The 15,329-nt window shown below is 36.6% G+C and overlaps 1 protein-coding gene across 2 annotated transcripts in view; it reads right to left on the bottom strand.

Annotated features, from left to right (window-relative positions):
- Window positions 1–844: 844 nt before the first annotated feature.
- Window positions 845–15,329, bottom strand: part of SH3BGRL (SH3 domain binding glutamate rich protein like) — a 62,975-nt gene continuing 48,490 nt past the window's right edge. For both annotated transcript variants that reach the window (XM_070604794.1, XM_070604795.1), the window contains exons 2-4: window positions 12,212–12,397; window positions 8,425–8,505; window positions 845–2,186 (exon numbers count right to left, since the gene is read on the bottom strand). In XM_070604794.1, coding sequence (XP_070460895.1) covers window positions 2,154–2,186; window positions 8,425–8,505; window positions 12,212–12,397 — 300 coding nt within the window. In that variant the 3' untranslated portion in view covers window positions 845–2,153. The remainder of the gene's footprint in view (window positions 2,187–8,424; window positions 8,506–12,211; window positions 12,398–15,329) is intronic.

Here is a 15,329-nt window from a genome sequence, read left to right as displayed (position 1 = left end):
TTTTGTGAAAATTCTTTGTAAAGCTTACCTTAATATTCAGAATTTCACTTGCTTTTCTTGTATCTACCAGACATATAGTGCTCAGCTGACAGAAGGACAGACCTCAATTAAGGAAGGCTCAATCCAATGTTTTACTTTAAATATACATATTTTAATTGTAAGATATACTGTAGCAGATATAAACATCTCAAAAATGTCACCTATTTTTGGAGAATGTCTGTTTTTGAGTGTTAACTTATTTGATATTAAGATAAAAGTAAAAATGGTCACATAGAATACTGCAAATAGCATCACCCACATTTAATAAAGCTTAGGAGAAAATATAGACCAAATTTTTTCTAGCATTTTCCAGCTACAACAAAGCACCCTGTTTTCTCTAGTCTTCTCCATAGCATTTTTTTTTTCTTTTGGTGAGGTACTTTCACCCTGAGCTAACGTCCGTTGCCAATCCTCCTCTTTTTGCTTAGGGAAGATTGTCCCTGAGCTAACATCTGTAGCAATCTTCCTCTATTTTGCATGTGGGATGCCGCCACAGCATGGCTGGAAGAGTGGTGCACAGGTCTGCACCGGGATCTGAACCCACGAACCCTGGACAGCCAAAGTGGAGTGCACGAACTTAACCACTATGCCACTGGGCCAGACCCTCTCCATAGCATGCTTTTAAACAACAGACTAGTTCTTTGGTTGACTCCTGTGTGCACTGCAAAATTCAGAACCCTAAAAAGGAAATTTAAAAATCGCATTCAAAAGTTTTCTGTTATTTTCTCTTTTGCCACCCTCTAAAAAATACATTACTCATCTAAAATTACTATTATATTATTTAGAAATTCCAGGAACACATAAATTATGTTTCTAAAAGTACTGAGTTTATTTTAAAGCATCACATCAAGTTTGAATCTCAGTAAACAAAGCCATATCTTCATTATACGTTGACTTTGGCAAAGAGCACAGACTTGCATATGTCAAATGATATGATAAAGTAATTTAAAGTAAAAGGTGTTTGCTTTTAGTAATAAAGTGGTGTGAAACTAAAGTACAATATGTACATCTTCTGGGTAAGTGATTTAGGCCATAATGTTTCCTGTCTTCTTAGGAGTTTTCAGAATTTAACATTTTAAAAATTGACCCTTTTATCTGATACTTGTGCTATTCACTGGAATAGAGGCATAGAGAAGATTCTCTCTTCTTAGATTAATGTATTCACACAATATGTGCCTAAGCTAACACAAAAAGTTCAAATATCTGAGAGATAGTGGCATTCATGATCACAGTTGTTTTAAAAGGGGGAAACTACTAAGATTTTTTCAGCAAAGACCCAAGGAAAACCAGCCTTGGACAATGAATGCTGATCTATTTTATAAGAGTTAATTAAAAGTCTGAGCTCTTTGCAAAAGGATGCCATTTTAAACTTACTTGCCATCCCGGTTCCATAACATACATGTGCATATTTCACTGGGGCAAGCGACTTAGAAACATGATTGCATCATAGCTGTGTAGTTAAGCAAGGAACTTATCAACTGAATGCATCTATTTTTTTTTGTGGGAGGTCATCTGTTCTGATTGCTGAAATATGCAATAAAAGGCTACATTTAGAAGCCTTGAAAACCTGTGGTTCAGTTCATAGAAGTTTCAACTACAAAAGAATGGGAATGTTATAATTACCATAGGAAATTATAATGTCTGACATATAACCACTACTTGAAACTACTTTTTACTCACAATAACGTCACATCAAATGGTACATATTTCACTAAAATTAATGAGGCAATTTGGGAATAAGAGACAGACTCTTTCTTTCTCTCTCTTATTTTAACTTCCTCAATGTAGAGCTACAGACATACTTAAGCTGCAATAATAATACCAAAAAAGGGGAGAGGTGTTTGCTTTTTAAAATCATTGAAGTATATAAAATGCCTTGGCAGATACTACTATTCTATGACATCTACTTAAAATGTTATGTTCATCTCCCATTCTCCTCATCATAAAGTTCACATTTTAATTATGTTTTCATTTTGATTGCTTGCATGCAAAAACAGCAACTAATCTATTATTTCAACATGAAGCCTATTTCTTTTGAAGCCAAGATAATTTTGTTATTTTATAAAAGCAAGGAGACTCCTTTTTCAGGATGCTTAAGGTGGAATGTTTAAGATTCATGCTTGCTGCTTTGCCTGAGCTTCTGCTTCCTGAAATGAAAAAACAAACAAAACAGATTTAAATATCACAAAGCAGACATCCACGTGTATTTTTGTTAGACTATATGACCTCAAATTACTAAGAATATTCACAAGCAGAAAAATGGCCTTCAACAAGAACTGCTCAAAAATTCTTAATAGAAAAACTATAAAATAGAAACTTCTTTCTAGAAACAGATGTAACAGAGGGCTGCATAATAATCACTAATGGAAATAATTCTATAGAAGCAAGTGCTTTATAATTATATTTGATTCTTTATTTAAAAGTAGCTGATTTACTTTTTGCGTGATTTTTTTTAAAAACTGAGTGTTCAAAAACATTGTCACCTCAAGTTTACAGTTAGTTGAGTTTTGTTTAACTAAGGTTTAAATTACTTAGAAAACGTGCTACTTGTTAAAATGTTGTTGCTTTCAAGTTCCACGATAGTCGGCACAAAAAGAGGACAGGTTATCTTTCTTCTCTTCTCTACAGTGAGTACCTCTAGCATAGGAACTCCGACCTATACGTATGCTCTGGCACCTAACATAGTACATGACAAAAAATACATTTCAAGGAGAGTTTATGGAACTAAAGATGGGTGGCAAGAGTGACTGTGGTGAAAGAAACTTCAGACTTAAGTTGTAGAAATCATGTACGCTAGACAATATCACTCTAAACACCTGTCACTAATTGAACACTTAAATAATTAATAGTCTCAGGAAGAGTGGGAGCAGCTGAATATTCCAAAACGAGTCTTTGATACTAGCCCCCTAAAAAGAGGAAAAAGCCAAAAATGATGCCAGGTTTTTACAAAAAAAAAGGTAAAAATTAAAGAAAGAAGGAAACCAGAGAAAACATTGTAATTTATTCTTAATAAATCCTTAACAAAACAGATGTAATACGCTATTGACTCACCTTCCAAAACCCTTAGTCAAAAAAAAAAAAAGAGTTCCAAAGCTCTTTTGAAACTTCTAAGGTAGAGTTTGGCTGTCAAAATGAATATATCTTAGACCTACATTATCCCTTTGGTTTCATTTTATAGAACAAGCTTCCAAGAATTTCCTCACACAACACAATGAATTTTATACTAAGATCTTTCAAAGGCCTAGCATATATAGTTGGGGAAGCAGTTGTATAAAAATGTGAATATGTCCCAAAGTGAAGTCCTTTTTCTTATGAGCATATAATGCCTCTGAGTAACTAGTATTTTGGAAACATCCTAGTTCCCTAAAGTCACATCCTATCAATCTTTGCTGTAATTCACAAATTCCTTAGCTCTCACGTATCCTTTTTAATGGAAGAAATTACTAACACAGACATCCAAAACAAAAGGCAATTTAAAATTCTTTGTAATTTGTTTTTAGAATACATCATATTTAAAGTAAATTATTACTTATATAATTACATTTTATTCATCAAATATGTAAATTGTGCTAAAAGCCTTCTCGTTACCTAAAAGTAAGTAGTTAGTATTTATAGACTCATTAGCTATCTAATCAACCAGAGAGCTCTAGAAGCAGGCATACGAGATGTTCTCCCCTCTACTCCCAATATAAACATCATTCCATAAATGCATTGGTTTTCAGTCAGATAATCCTGGGTTCAAATTCTAGCTATGCTACTCAGTTATTATGTAGTCTTGGACAAATTATTTAAATTATATGAGCACCAGTTTCCTCCTCTGTAAAATGGCACTGAGGACACCTAGCTCATAAGGATGGTGTAACGATAAAATGAGATGTATGCGAAGTGTCTAGTTCAGTGTTTGGCCCATTGCAGGCATCATGCTTTTCTCCTCCCAACTTTTTGACTAGTAAATAAGACCAAGACCACAGCTAAGTGATATTAACACAGAGTTTCTCTTGGAGATGCAGTAAAATAAGATGGGCTTAGTAGAAATAGGAATACTTCAAATCTCACAGCAGAGACAGATTCCATGGCCCCTCCCTAGAGCAGGGCATTCAATCAGAGCTAATGACAACCTTTCTCTAACCAGCATCATCTATTCCCTCGACATATTAGGGAACATGGCTTTTCTGGGGGAATGGTTTTCCTCTCAACACAAAGATCACCAAGTTTTTATTTTTTAGTAAAATTATATCAGTTATTTTACTTCATATCTCAAAACCATCACTTCTACTGCAAAGCAAGAAATGCTAGTGCTAAGAAATGACCTTTTGTATTGATAAAATAGAGTAAGTAGTAAGTATTAATATACTTTGTTTTAAACACATCCAATACACAAAAGAAAGTAAAAATTATTTGTCTTCTACAGAAAGATTCCTTGCTTTATGGAAATATTTGCCATAAGGCACTGTTAAATATCAGGCTCCTTAGTTCATTGGTTTTCAGTAAGTTTTAAATTTAAAGACAATGTATGGTAATTATTTGGAAAATAAAGAAAGGGAGAAAAAACCCCACATATATTAGCTATGGTTCCTTTTAGTCTCTTTTTGTCCTAAGCATAGATTTTAAATGTAATTAGAATATTGATTATAGGGTAAAAACAATTCTGTAGCTCATTATAATGCATCTTTTCAGAAACTGTCATTTTTTAATGAGAGCACAAGTTCATTCAGTGGATAAACTATTTTTGTTGATCCAATTTTTGGACGTTTAACTTGTTTTCGAAGTTTCAGGATTATATATAACACTTTGACACATACTTACATACATAAAATTCATTCAGTGTTGAATTAATTTGGATGACCCTACTGTTAGACATTTAACTTGCTTCCAAAGTATTAGGATTATAAATAACATTTTGGTTTATGTTTTTATCCATAAAGCTTTTTCCATGTATAGAATTATTTCATTGGGCTATAATACCCAATGTGAAATTACTGGGTGAAGAACTAAAAGGTCTTTTTTTTTTTTTTTTGGAGGAAGATTAGCCCTCAGCTAACTACTGCCAGTCATCCTCTTTTTGCTGAGGAAGCCTGGCTCTGAGCTAACATCCGTGCCCATCTTCCTCTAGTTTATACGTGGGACGCCTACCACAGCATGGCTGCCAAGCAGTGCCATGTCCGCACCCGGGATCCGAACCAGCGAACCCCGGGCCGCCGAGAAGCTGAACGTGTGAACTTAACCGCTGCGCCACCGGGCCGGCCCCAAGAACTAAAAGGTCTTTGAGGTCTTTGATACATATTTGCCATTCTGGTTTTCAAAAGGGAGTACCAAGTTATACTATCACCAGTAATATATGAGAGCATCTGTTTCAATGCACCCTTTTAAGTATTCAGTATTATCACTTTGTTTTATCATTGCTAATTTCAGAGTTGAAATTGTATCTCAGTTTATCACATTTCTTTTATTAAGAGTGCATTTTTCCAATGTGAGAAAACTAGCTGTATTTCTTAATTTGTATACTTTCTGTTCAGCCTTCTGTTTTGTATCTTTCTTTTTGGAAAGCTTATTGTCCTGTTAAATTAAAGGTGAAAAACTCTGAAACCTGAGCTGAGGGATAGAGAAATCACCACTCTTATATCAAATTTATCACTTTTAGTCATGGAAAAAACCTATTAAATACCAACATTCATAATCTCCCTCTCACCAATCCACCCTTCAACTCCATTGTCAATTCCAGACTTCTTGTTATCCCATCTATCACAGCTTCCTCTTGTTCCACCTTTGATAACATCCACTGTTCTTTTCTCTATCCCTACTCTTAGGCTTAAACAAGGATGGAAAAAAACACTATAACCAAGCTGACTGGCTCCACGATGGGTTCATCAATGGTAACATCAGCTGCACTCTCCATATCGCTCAGTTCTTCCATTCATGATCTTAGCCTACTCCTTAGCCTATTTTCAATGAGTGAATCCTTTCAATTCTCCTCAAAGCTCTAATGTTCCAAATTTTCCATCACTCCCAGAAGATGACTTTTCTTCCTGCCTCACACTAAAGATAAGACACTTTTGGGGCCGGCCAGGTGGTGCAGCGGTTAAGTTCGCACGTTCCACTTCGGCAGCCTGGGGTTCCCCAGTTTGGATCCCAGGTGCAGACATGGCACCACACGGCACGCCATGCTGTGGTAGGTGTCCCACATATAAAGTACAGGAAGATGGGCATGGATGTTAGCTCAGGCCAGCCTTCCTCAGAAAAAAGAGGAGGATTGGCAGTAGTTAGCTCAGGGCTAATCTTCCTCATAAAAAAAAAGAAAGACACTTTCAAAGAAGGATACAATTTTTATCCCTCTCTCCTCATTCTCTCCAATCTCATAAAAAAACTGCATGTCCTCTCCTTTCCAAGACCAACTCCTCCCATGGATCACTCACTTTTCTCTTTCCTCCATGACCTTTGCTTCATTTCACAATCACCCAGGTTAGAGACCCCAGAGATAGCTTCAATTCCTCCGAGTTCTTTACTTACACAAGCACCTCGTAACTTGCTAAATCCTGTCACATGTAATTTTTCTGTATCTCCTAAATCCATCTCCTCCTTTCCATGGCTGCTGTCCCACTTTAGGCCCTCTCCATCACTTTTTTGGACTTTTAAAGTACCCTCTAATGGGTCAGCCTATCTCTGATATCTCATTTCTCCAATGTTTCACAATCCATACAGCTTCCAAATTTATTTTCTTAAGATTTAGATGAAATCATATCTTAAAATACAGAGATAATCATATCATTGCCTTTCCCCATTTGCCATCATGGCTTTAGATGCTTAAAGGATAAAACTGAGAGTACCTAGCACAGCATTCATAATCTGGCCCCAGCCTACCTAGTCATTCTCGCCTCCTAATGCATCCTCCTCTATTTAATATGTCTTATTCTGTAGCCATGCTGCACTGCACTCTTCTCTCTGAACACACCATCATGTGCAGCTACAGTGGTTCCTGTTGTTGCCTTTGTGAAAGACATCATAGTGTCACTTCAGTATTTTGGAATCCCTAACAGCTCAAATGCCACTTCCTCTGTGAAGCTTCCTAAACTCCTTAGTAGTAATTTATGATTATTTCCTCTGGACGCCTACAGCACTTTATTCACACCAATCTAATAGAAGTTACCATAGTATGTCTTGAATCGTAATTATTTGTAGACATATTTGTGGTATAATTATTTGTATACATGTCCATCTCTAAGTTAAAAACACTTTAAATGCAGGGATTATTCGGTATTCTCTGTATTTGCCTCACCATCAATGTCAAGCCAGTGCTTGACACTCAATAAAGACTTGTTGAATGAATAAATGAAGGAACGACTCCTACTTTTAACTGAAGGAGAAGGAGTCATCAGTAACAGAAAAAAAGACTATCCTTCTTTTCATACTTTCTCTAATCTACATTGAAATCAATGACTTAACTTGGGTTTTACCAACTTGTTTACACAAAAATGCCTTGCCTAACATTTCTTTCAACTTAAATTACACAAAGCCTAAAGTAAGACATTTTATTCATGGAAAAAGAAAGTTTGGCAAGGAAACAGAATTTCACAGTGACTCAGACACAATGCTAGTAAATGGTTTCTAGTGAAAAATCAGACAATGACACAGACTCTCAAAATTGGAGAAGGAGCTGGAGTTAGAAGAATCTGTTTAACATAAAATCAGTTGCTAAGAGACAAATGTAAAATGATAGAGCAAGGGACATACATTCTGATTAAGTCAGCCCGTATGGAGATCAATGGTAAAAGGCAAAGGTATATTTAAAGTCCATAGCTTTGAGACATTTCATTAAACAGGCAATTTAATTTTTGATTCTTTTCTTTCTATGGTCTCCCCTGGGAATACTGCCACTTCAAAAATTAATTTGTTATTGGCAGGGTAAAAGCCCCAAATTTAGCCAGCAATTTAGTGACTAGTTTTGAACTCAAATGCTCTTAGTTAATTTGAATGGATGATTCTAGCATTTGCTCTCACACAAAGACAATAGATGCTGCCAAGAAGATTACTATGAACTAAGATGCTTTCTGTCGATAGAAAACCATGCATGATGGCTGGAATAATACGAGTCTTTAAAATTGCTAACCACTTATTTGTGAACAGGTCAATGAGAAATTTGCTGCCTTGGGCAGCTTGATGGGGAAGTCATTCAACCTACCTCCTACTCACCTACTTCATGTTTATTTGCTTATGCACATCTGTCTCCCCTACTAGAGATTAAGTGCATGCAGAGTAGGGACATTTCCTTTCAGCTATGTTGCACTCCCTCTGGCTTAATTTAAGCACTTAATAAAGGTAGAAATCTTGCTGATTAAAAAACCCAGCAGCAATGAAATGGCCTATAAAGCAGGAAAAAAGGAATCATACCTTTGAACCAGGTGGGGCTGTCAAGCCTAAAAAGGCATACACTGCATTATTTTCTCTGGCTTCAAAGAAGGCATCATAGTCCTTGGTGAAAAGAAGGCAAGAATTAGCAATATGCAACCAAGAAAGCAAAGAAAAGAGGAAATTTATTCAAAATGACCTGACTGATCAACCTCATTGGAGGCAGGCAGGCTAACTAACTTCCATAATGCTAGAATTCTGGAAAGAGTAGTAAAGAGTCAAGGCTTACTGGATTCCATTTAATGTGGGTTAAAAGATATGCTGCTCTAAGGGGCAGAAATCGTAAAATGCCTTATCCCACATCACATAGAATTTAGATCTGCCTCAGGGCAAGCAGCTTTCTCCACAGCCCAAAGCAGCCAACAATTTGCCAGTAAGAGGTTACTTATTTCTGGTATGAGGCTGTTGCTCCAACTCCCCATTATTTCTCTTCCGTTATTTATTAAGGTAGAGATGTCCTCCGAATCTACAGTAAACCAAATATTAGCTAGTTATGCCCAAGGCCATAAGAAAAGTAAATTTGCGCTCTGTTTGGAGGAAGGGAATGAGATTTTCATGAAACATGACCGAAAGAACAAACAAACCACTAAAAGGTTTCAATCCGGGGATCCAAGAAAAGCATCACATGACTGAATATGGCTGGGTTTCCTACTGTCATCCTCTAACCCACCAAGCATGCTCCAAAAGTAACAAATAGAATTGCCTAAATTCGACTATGACATATAATCAATAGCAAACCTACTTAGAAAACACTTGGCCTTAGTTTGTTTGATTTAAAACACACAGCGATATGCTTGGCATTTTGGCTGATTTATTAGAGGTGAAAAGCACTCAGTATTTACTGGCTTCTGTAGAGATTGCCTCACTAAAAGATTGCTAATTACAGGGTTCTTTTCTAGCATGTATAATTCCTGGCACTTGGAGGATCTGGAGGTATAAAATTTAGAGCCTCTCAAGCCATTGATGACCCTAAATTTGAACCCCACGCTAAGAAACATCAGAATTTCTCTCTTACGTAGGGGTTCTTTTAACACAGTTAGAATTGTTTATTGCCACTGGGATATCCCCAAGGATTGACTCAAAGCATCTTTTTGTGTACCCTAGAGGTTGACAAAGGAATAAATCCCAAATAACAGGCACATATGAGCAGCCTCACAGACTTTGAGTTCAATATTCAAAAGTGAAACTAACTGGATCTTGATACCAATTCCATACTGAGATACACAACCTATAGGCTACTCAAGGTAAACAAACAATATACATCATATCTATACTCAACCACTTGGAAGTAACCTCAAAATGCTAGTGAAAAGAATTAACAGTCATACAAAAGGTATTTTTACTGACTATCATCAAAGCAGCAAAACCAACTCGTGTCAGTCTTTAAATTCATGTGAAAGAAAATAGTTCTTCAACTATATTAAAATCTGACCATAAAATGCTATGTAGGGGACTCTAGTTATCTCTGTTTCAAGTGTTTTGGGATCAAAATATATTATCATTTGTTGGCCTTGGTCCTAGCAATCATAAACAGGTTTGTAACTGAGAGAAAAGAGCATCAGTTTCTCAGTGAAACCAGATTAATTAATTTGTTCCACAAATATGTACTGAGCACCCACTATGTTCCAATCACTGTTCTTGGTGCTAAGAATATAAGAGTAAAGAAAACAGACTGTGACATATATAGGAATTCTCTTGTGGAAAAATAAAGATACTTTATTAAATCTCTGGGATTCTAATAACATTAATCTAGAATGTATTCTACCATATATTGGTATCATATTAATTATCATTGCATGGAAATGTGTTTTAGTTCTTCATATACACAGCATAAGCTCTTTCAGAACAAAGATTATCCTTATAAATTTTGTATCTTCTATAGCACAGCCTCATCTGTGTAGGTGGGGTACTTGTTTCAGTCACATTCCAGTCTGGAAATGAGAACTCAAGCCATAGTTAAGCGGTTCTCAACAGGAGGTAATTTTGCCCCCATGGACATCTGGCAAAGTCTAGAGACATTTTTGGTTTTTCACAACTGGAAGGACGCTACTGGCACTCATGGACAGAAGCCAGGGATGCTGTTCAACATCCTACAATGCACAAGCCAGCCTCTCACAACAAAGAATTATCCAACCCAAATGTCAGTAGTGCCAAGGCTGAGAAACCTTGAGACAGTTTAAACAAGGAAATTTAATATGAAGAACTACTTAGAAAGGATTAAAGAGCTGAAAGACAAACAGGAGATGGTGAGGCAACCCAGAGATTAGCAACAGCAGGAAGCTGTTAACACAGCTAGGGCTGAAGGGAAAAGTGGAGAAGGTGGTATTACAGAATCCAGGAGCAGGACACCCTGGGAGAGCTGGTACTACAAAGGAGATGCAGTCACTGTCATGGACACCTCCAGAGACAGGAAGGAGAGGGATACCTTGGCTTTTCCTCTCCTCCTGTCCACTACTTTTCCAACTGGTGCCTCCTGTTATTGGCCAAACCCAACAGGTAACCAGTTGGCAATGGAGACTGGAAAATGTAATTTGCTAAGGTCAGCCCCTGACAATACAGAATGGAGCAAGAAAAGAATGACGATGGGATCTTTGAGTAAACAGGAAAATGAATGACCCAGTGGTTTAATAGAAAGAGTAAGAGCTTCAGAGTAAAACAGATCTAGGTTTAAATCCTAGCTGCCTCACTTACTAGGCAAGTGATTTAAGAAGTCAGTTAACCTCTTCTAGGCCTCACTTTCTTCATCTAAAAAATAGGAATAACAATACTTACTTCATGGAATTAGTATGAAAACTGACTAATATAATACACAAAAAGCATGTAGCACAATAGCTGACATATGTTTTCTATGAATGATTGCTATGTACTCTTCTCCCTAAGAGTCTGTATAGAGTCGCATCTTAATTCTTATCATTATTAAACTCCTAATTCAGTGCTTGGCACATAACAGGCACTCAGTAGAAGTTGGATTCCTTTTCCATTAACAAATATTTGTTTGTTGAGTCTCACTTCCTGCCCCTTCCTTTCCACCTTCCCATTTCTCAGTGATATGTGCCTTATTTCCATAACATATTCCATTCCTTTGCAGTGTGGATTCTGAGTGAGAAATAAAACATATAAATGTGCTTTCTCAAACATTATCCTTATAATCCAAAATGTATTTGTTTTCAAAAGTCAAATAAATTGAAATTTCTGCTTCAAAAAGGAGCAGTCAAGACAATATATGCTGGTTTAGATTAGACTGCATTACCTCTCAGGCCTCTTCAGGGCCCTGAGATTCAACAGTTTGCAGAAATTTCATATATAGAGGCATTGAGTTTCACTATCTAAATGAATAGCCTAATTGCCTTTTCTTTATCTGTAGAGTATGTCTTTACACGTTGGCCCTGTTTGCAGCAACAGGTGAAATCTTCAGGCCTACTTCAGAACTGACAAATTCAATTAACAGAGAAAATATTTTGTGCTGATAAACTTTTCAGTTTTGCCATACCTCTCCCCTACTTGCTCTGAATTGGCACATGAAAAGATTCCCACCAAAAAGTGACCTTCTCACTCCCAACTATATGTCTAAGGTCTATATTTATACATTTACAGGTAATTTTTTGGTGGATGACTCCTAGTAGAAGGCAAAATACCCCACTGCCTCAGATGGAATGAGAGTATGAATGAGAGAAATGACTGTATGCAGATGTGGGGATGGGGGTGAAAAGGATGGGAAGGATTTGAAGCAATCTATTTGAAAAAACAAGAATTTAAATTTGTTCCTTACCCCACGGTACTGGCTTTCATTGAAAATCTGAGGTGGCAGGGGATATCCTGTGGCTGGCCGACTGTTTTCAGGCACATTTTCTCTCATCCACTTCCGATTTTCTTCATTGGCTGCAATATCTTTTTCTTCAAATCCTATTTTGTTAGCTTCTAAGAAACCCAGTACATCTTGCTGTTTCTTCTTAATCTAGGGCCCAAAAGGATAAAAAACTATATTGCTGAACAAACAGTTTTTATCGTTTTTATTTTTCAAATTCAAAAGAAGTCACTGTTTCTGAACTAGCAGAAATGAATTTAGACATGGATCAAGAATTTGTGGTTTCACAGAAGATATATGGTTTTGTCTCTTTATTATTTTGTTTTTAACAATGTCTCACAAGTGTATTGATGAGTTTTCAGCCACAGATCCTTTTATCAATCTGAATTTTTCTTTTTTCCATTGAAAATTCCCACATCGAATGATGCAGAAGCAAGGCTGGTTGATGCATACCAATAACCTAAAGTGCAGTTAACTCAAAAGTATGAGTAGTGAGAAGCTGTGTTTTCTGATTACCTACAAGCCTCTCTAGTTTCAGCCCTTGTTGAAAGTCTTTCCAAACGACCAGAGTCTACTTCTCGTCTTAACAAGCATCATATAGTGAACAGAAATTAATCCTTCCTTGAGAATGTTACAAGCCTCTGAGTCACTCTACAGCTCAGTTTTCACTGTTTAGAATAGAAACCAAATAAGAAGATATAAGAGCTAAGCCTGCCTGTATATTAAGTTTGGAGTATACCTGTACTACTCCTTAGCTGTTAACACATGCTGCTAAAGGATCTTTCATGTATCTGTGCTACTTTTTCAGCTAGACTAACAGGTAGAGAAAATACACTTATTTTGTCTCCTAATCATACCTAGGAGAGAGCTTTAATATATAAAATTCATACTTTTTAGTCAGGCTTCTCCTCTGATATGTATTTCTTTTAGAACCCTAATTCACACATCTATGGTAATTTACCCAAATTTAAAACTATTACTTAACATTTCTGAGCTGCAGAGCACAATCAATAAAAGTCTCTCCATGGAGTCACACTAAAAAGACACAGATGGAGCAGAAGCATCAGAAATATAAAATCAAAAGAAGCAGTCCTCCTAATGGAAATTAAAATTCAAAATAAGAAACTTCCACACAGTCAAGTCCCCTATGGATTTACACACACACCCCCACCACACACATATGCATACATATACAGAGACTACATTTTTGTCCTTCTAACTTGCTTATGATTGTGGGTAAGTAATTTTCTTTCTTATCACATAACACCAGGAAAAAAATTCTGAATTTCTCCCAACAGGAACTGAAATTTCTATAGGCTATTTAGTTCAGAGTAGAATGCCCTTCTTTAAAGATCAGCTACAATACAGCAAAATTTGCAACAAGATAATCTTTCTAATGGGAATTCTATTTCCATATTAGCTTATAAAATCAAACTTTCACTCTTAAATATAGCATATATCTTCCTCAGGCAAAAAAAAGAGGAAGATTGGCAACAGATGTTAGCTCAGGGCTAATCTTCCTCACCAAAAAAAAAAAAAAAAAAAAAAAAACCTTTGGAGTTAAAAAGTTATTAATATCTTTTTCAGTACACAAATGCATTTGCAAGTGGACAATGGCACTGTCCAGGAATTTAAATCAATCTTTTTCAAAGAGCAAACCACGCTCTTCACCTCCACCCAAACAATGCCAAGTTATTTCTGCCCACATGTCAAGGTCTGAGATTCAAGGTATCTTTCCCTCCAAAGTCACAGAGCAGGGCTCCTGAACAACTGCTGCCTGGAGGAAACAACTGCTCTCCAGCTAGCCTCAGTCAGCTTCTTGTCTGTCATGCCAAGGGTCAAGTTTCTTTTAAAGGAAGTAAACTGACAGTTTCTGCTTTAGAAGGTGCCAGTGTGAATGTTCAAACCCAAAGGAAGAACAAAACTTCAGTAATCATGCTTCAAACGGGAAAAATTGAGTCTTTTTCATGAAAGTGCCAACCTACCATAAAACATTTAATCAGGGTAGGGTTTCTGTCTTGTTTTATAATCAATCTCTGTCACATTTTCTCAGCTGATGCTTTGATGAATATTGACAGAGGTTCCAACTATGATGCACTAAAATGTAAAATGATCGTCTGAAACTCTATTTAGTAGTATTCAACAATATTTCTTGGGTGCCTTTTCAGTGCATAAGAACTTTATAAGGTTCTCTAAAATGTCTAAAGAAAAATAGCAGAGATTCCCTCCCAAGATTACAATCTAGTGGGAGGGATCAGGGATAGATATATTAAAAAATTCAGGGGCCGGCCCTGTGGTGCAGTAGTTGGGTTCACACGCTCTGCTTCAGTGGCCTGGGGTTCACCAGTTTGGATCCTGGGCACGGACCTACACACTGCTTACCAAGCCATGCAGTGGCAGGCGTCCCACATATAAAGTAGAGGAAGATGGGCACAGATGTTAGCTCAGGGCCAGTCTTCCTCAGCAAAAAGAGGAGGATTGGCGGTGGAAGTTAGCTCAAGGCTAATCTTTCTCAGCAAAAAGAGGAGGATTGGCGGTGGAAGTTAGCTCAAGGCTAATCTTTCTCAAGAAAAAAATTCAATTACAACATGATACTTAAATATGAAGCTAAGACAATTATACAAGGTGGTGAGGTGAGAGGTGCCAAGTGAATGACAAAGCCAATGAGTACAAGGAACTTAAAGGAGAGAGCAAGTGCTTATTGCTATTATCAATGCCACTTAGGCTAAGCTTAACAATGATAGCATGAATACTAAATACTACATCCATCTATGTTACAGGCAATCTATAGTTTTATTGAAAGGATAATGTACTTAGTAAAGTTCTATATAACTGGCCAGCTGTGAACACTGAGCTCACAAATGTTGTAACATATTACACTAAAACAATGAAAGTAGAATATTACAAAATGAACATGGAAACTTTCAAAAATGGATGCTCACAACTTCTATGACTAAACTCTTACACATAATTGAAGTCTATAAATGAATAAACAACTGTGTATTTTGTCCTTTTTAAACAGGTTATAATTTGTGGTCCACTAAACTTCTGCAAAGAGAAATTCAGATATATAGATTCCCTC

This window comes from Equus przewalskii, chromosome X, assembly GCF_037783145.1.
Source record: "Equus przewalskii isolate Varuska chromosome X, EquPr2, whole genome shotgun sequence".
In the NCBI taxonomy this organism is placed as follows: Eukaryota; Metazoa; Chordata; class Mammalia; order Perissodactyla; family Equidae; genus Equus; species Equus przewalskii.
This window is presented reverse-complemented; position numbering and strand designations above follow the sequence as displayed.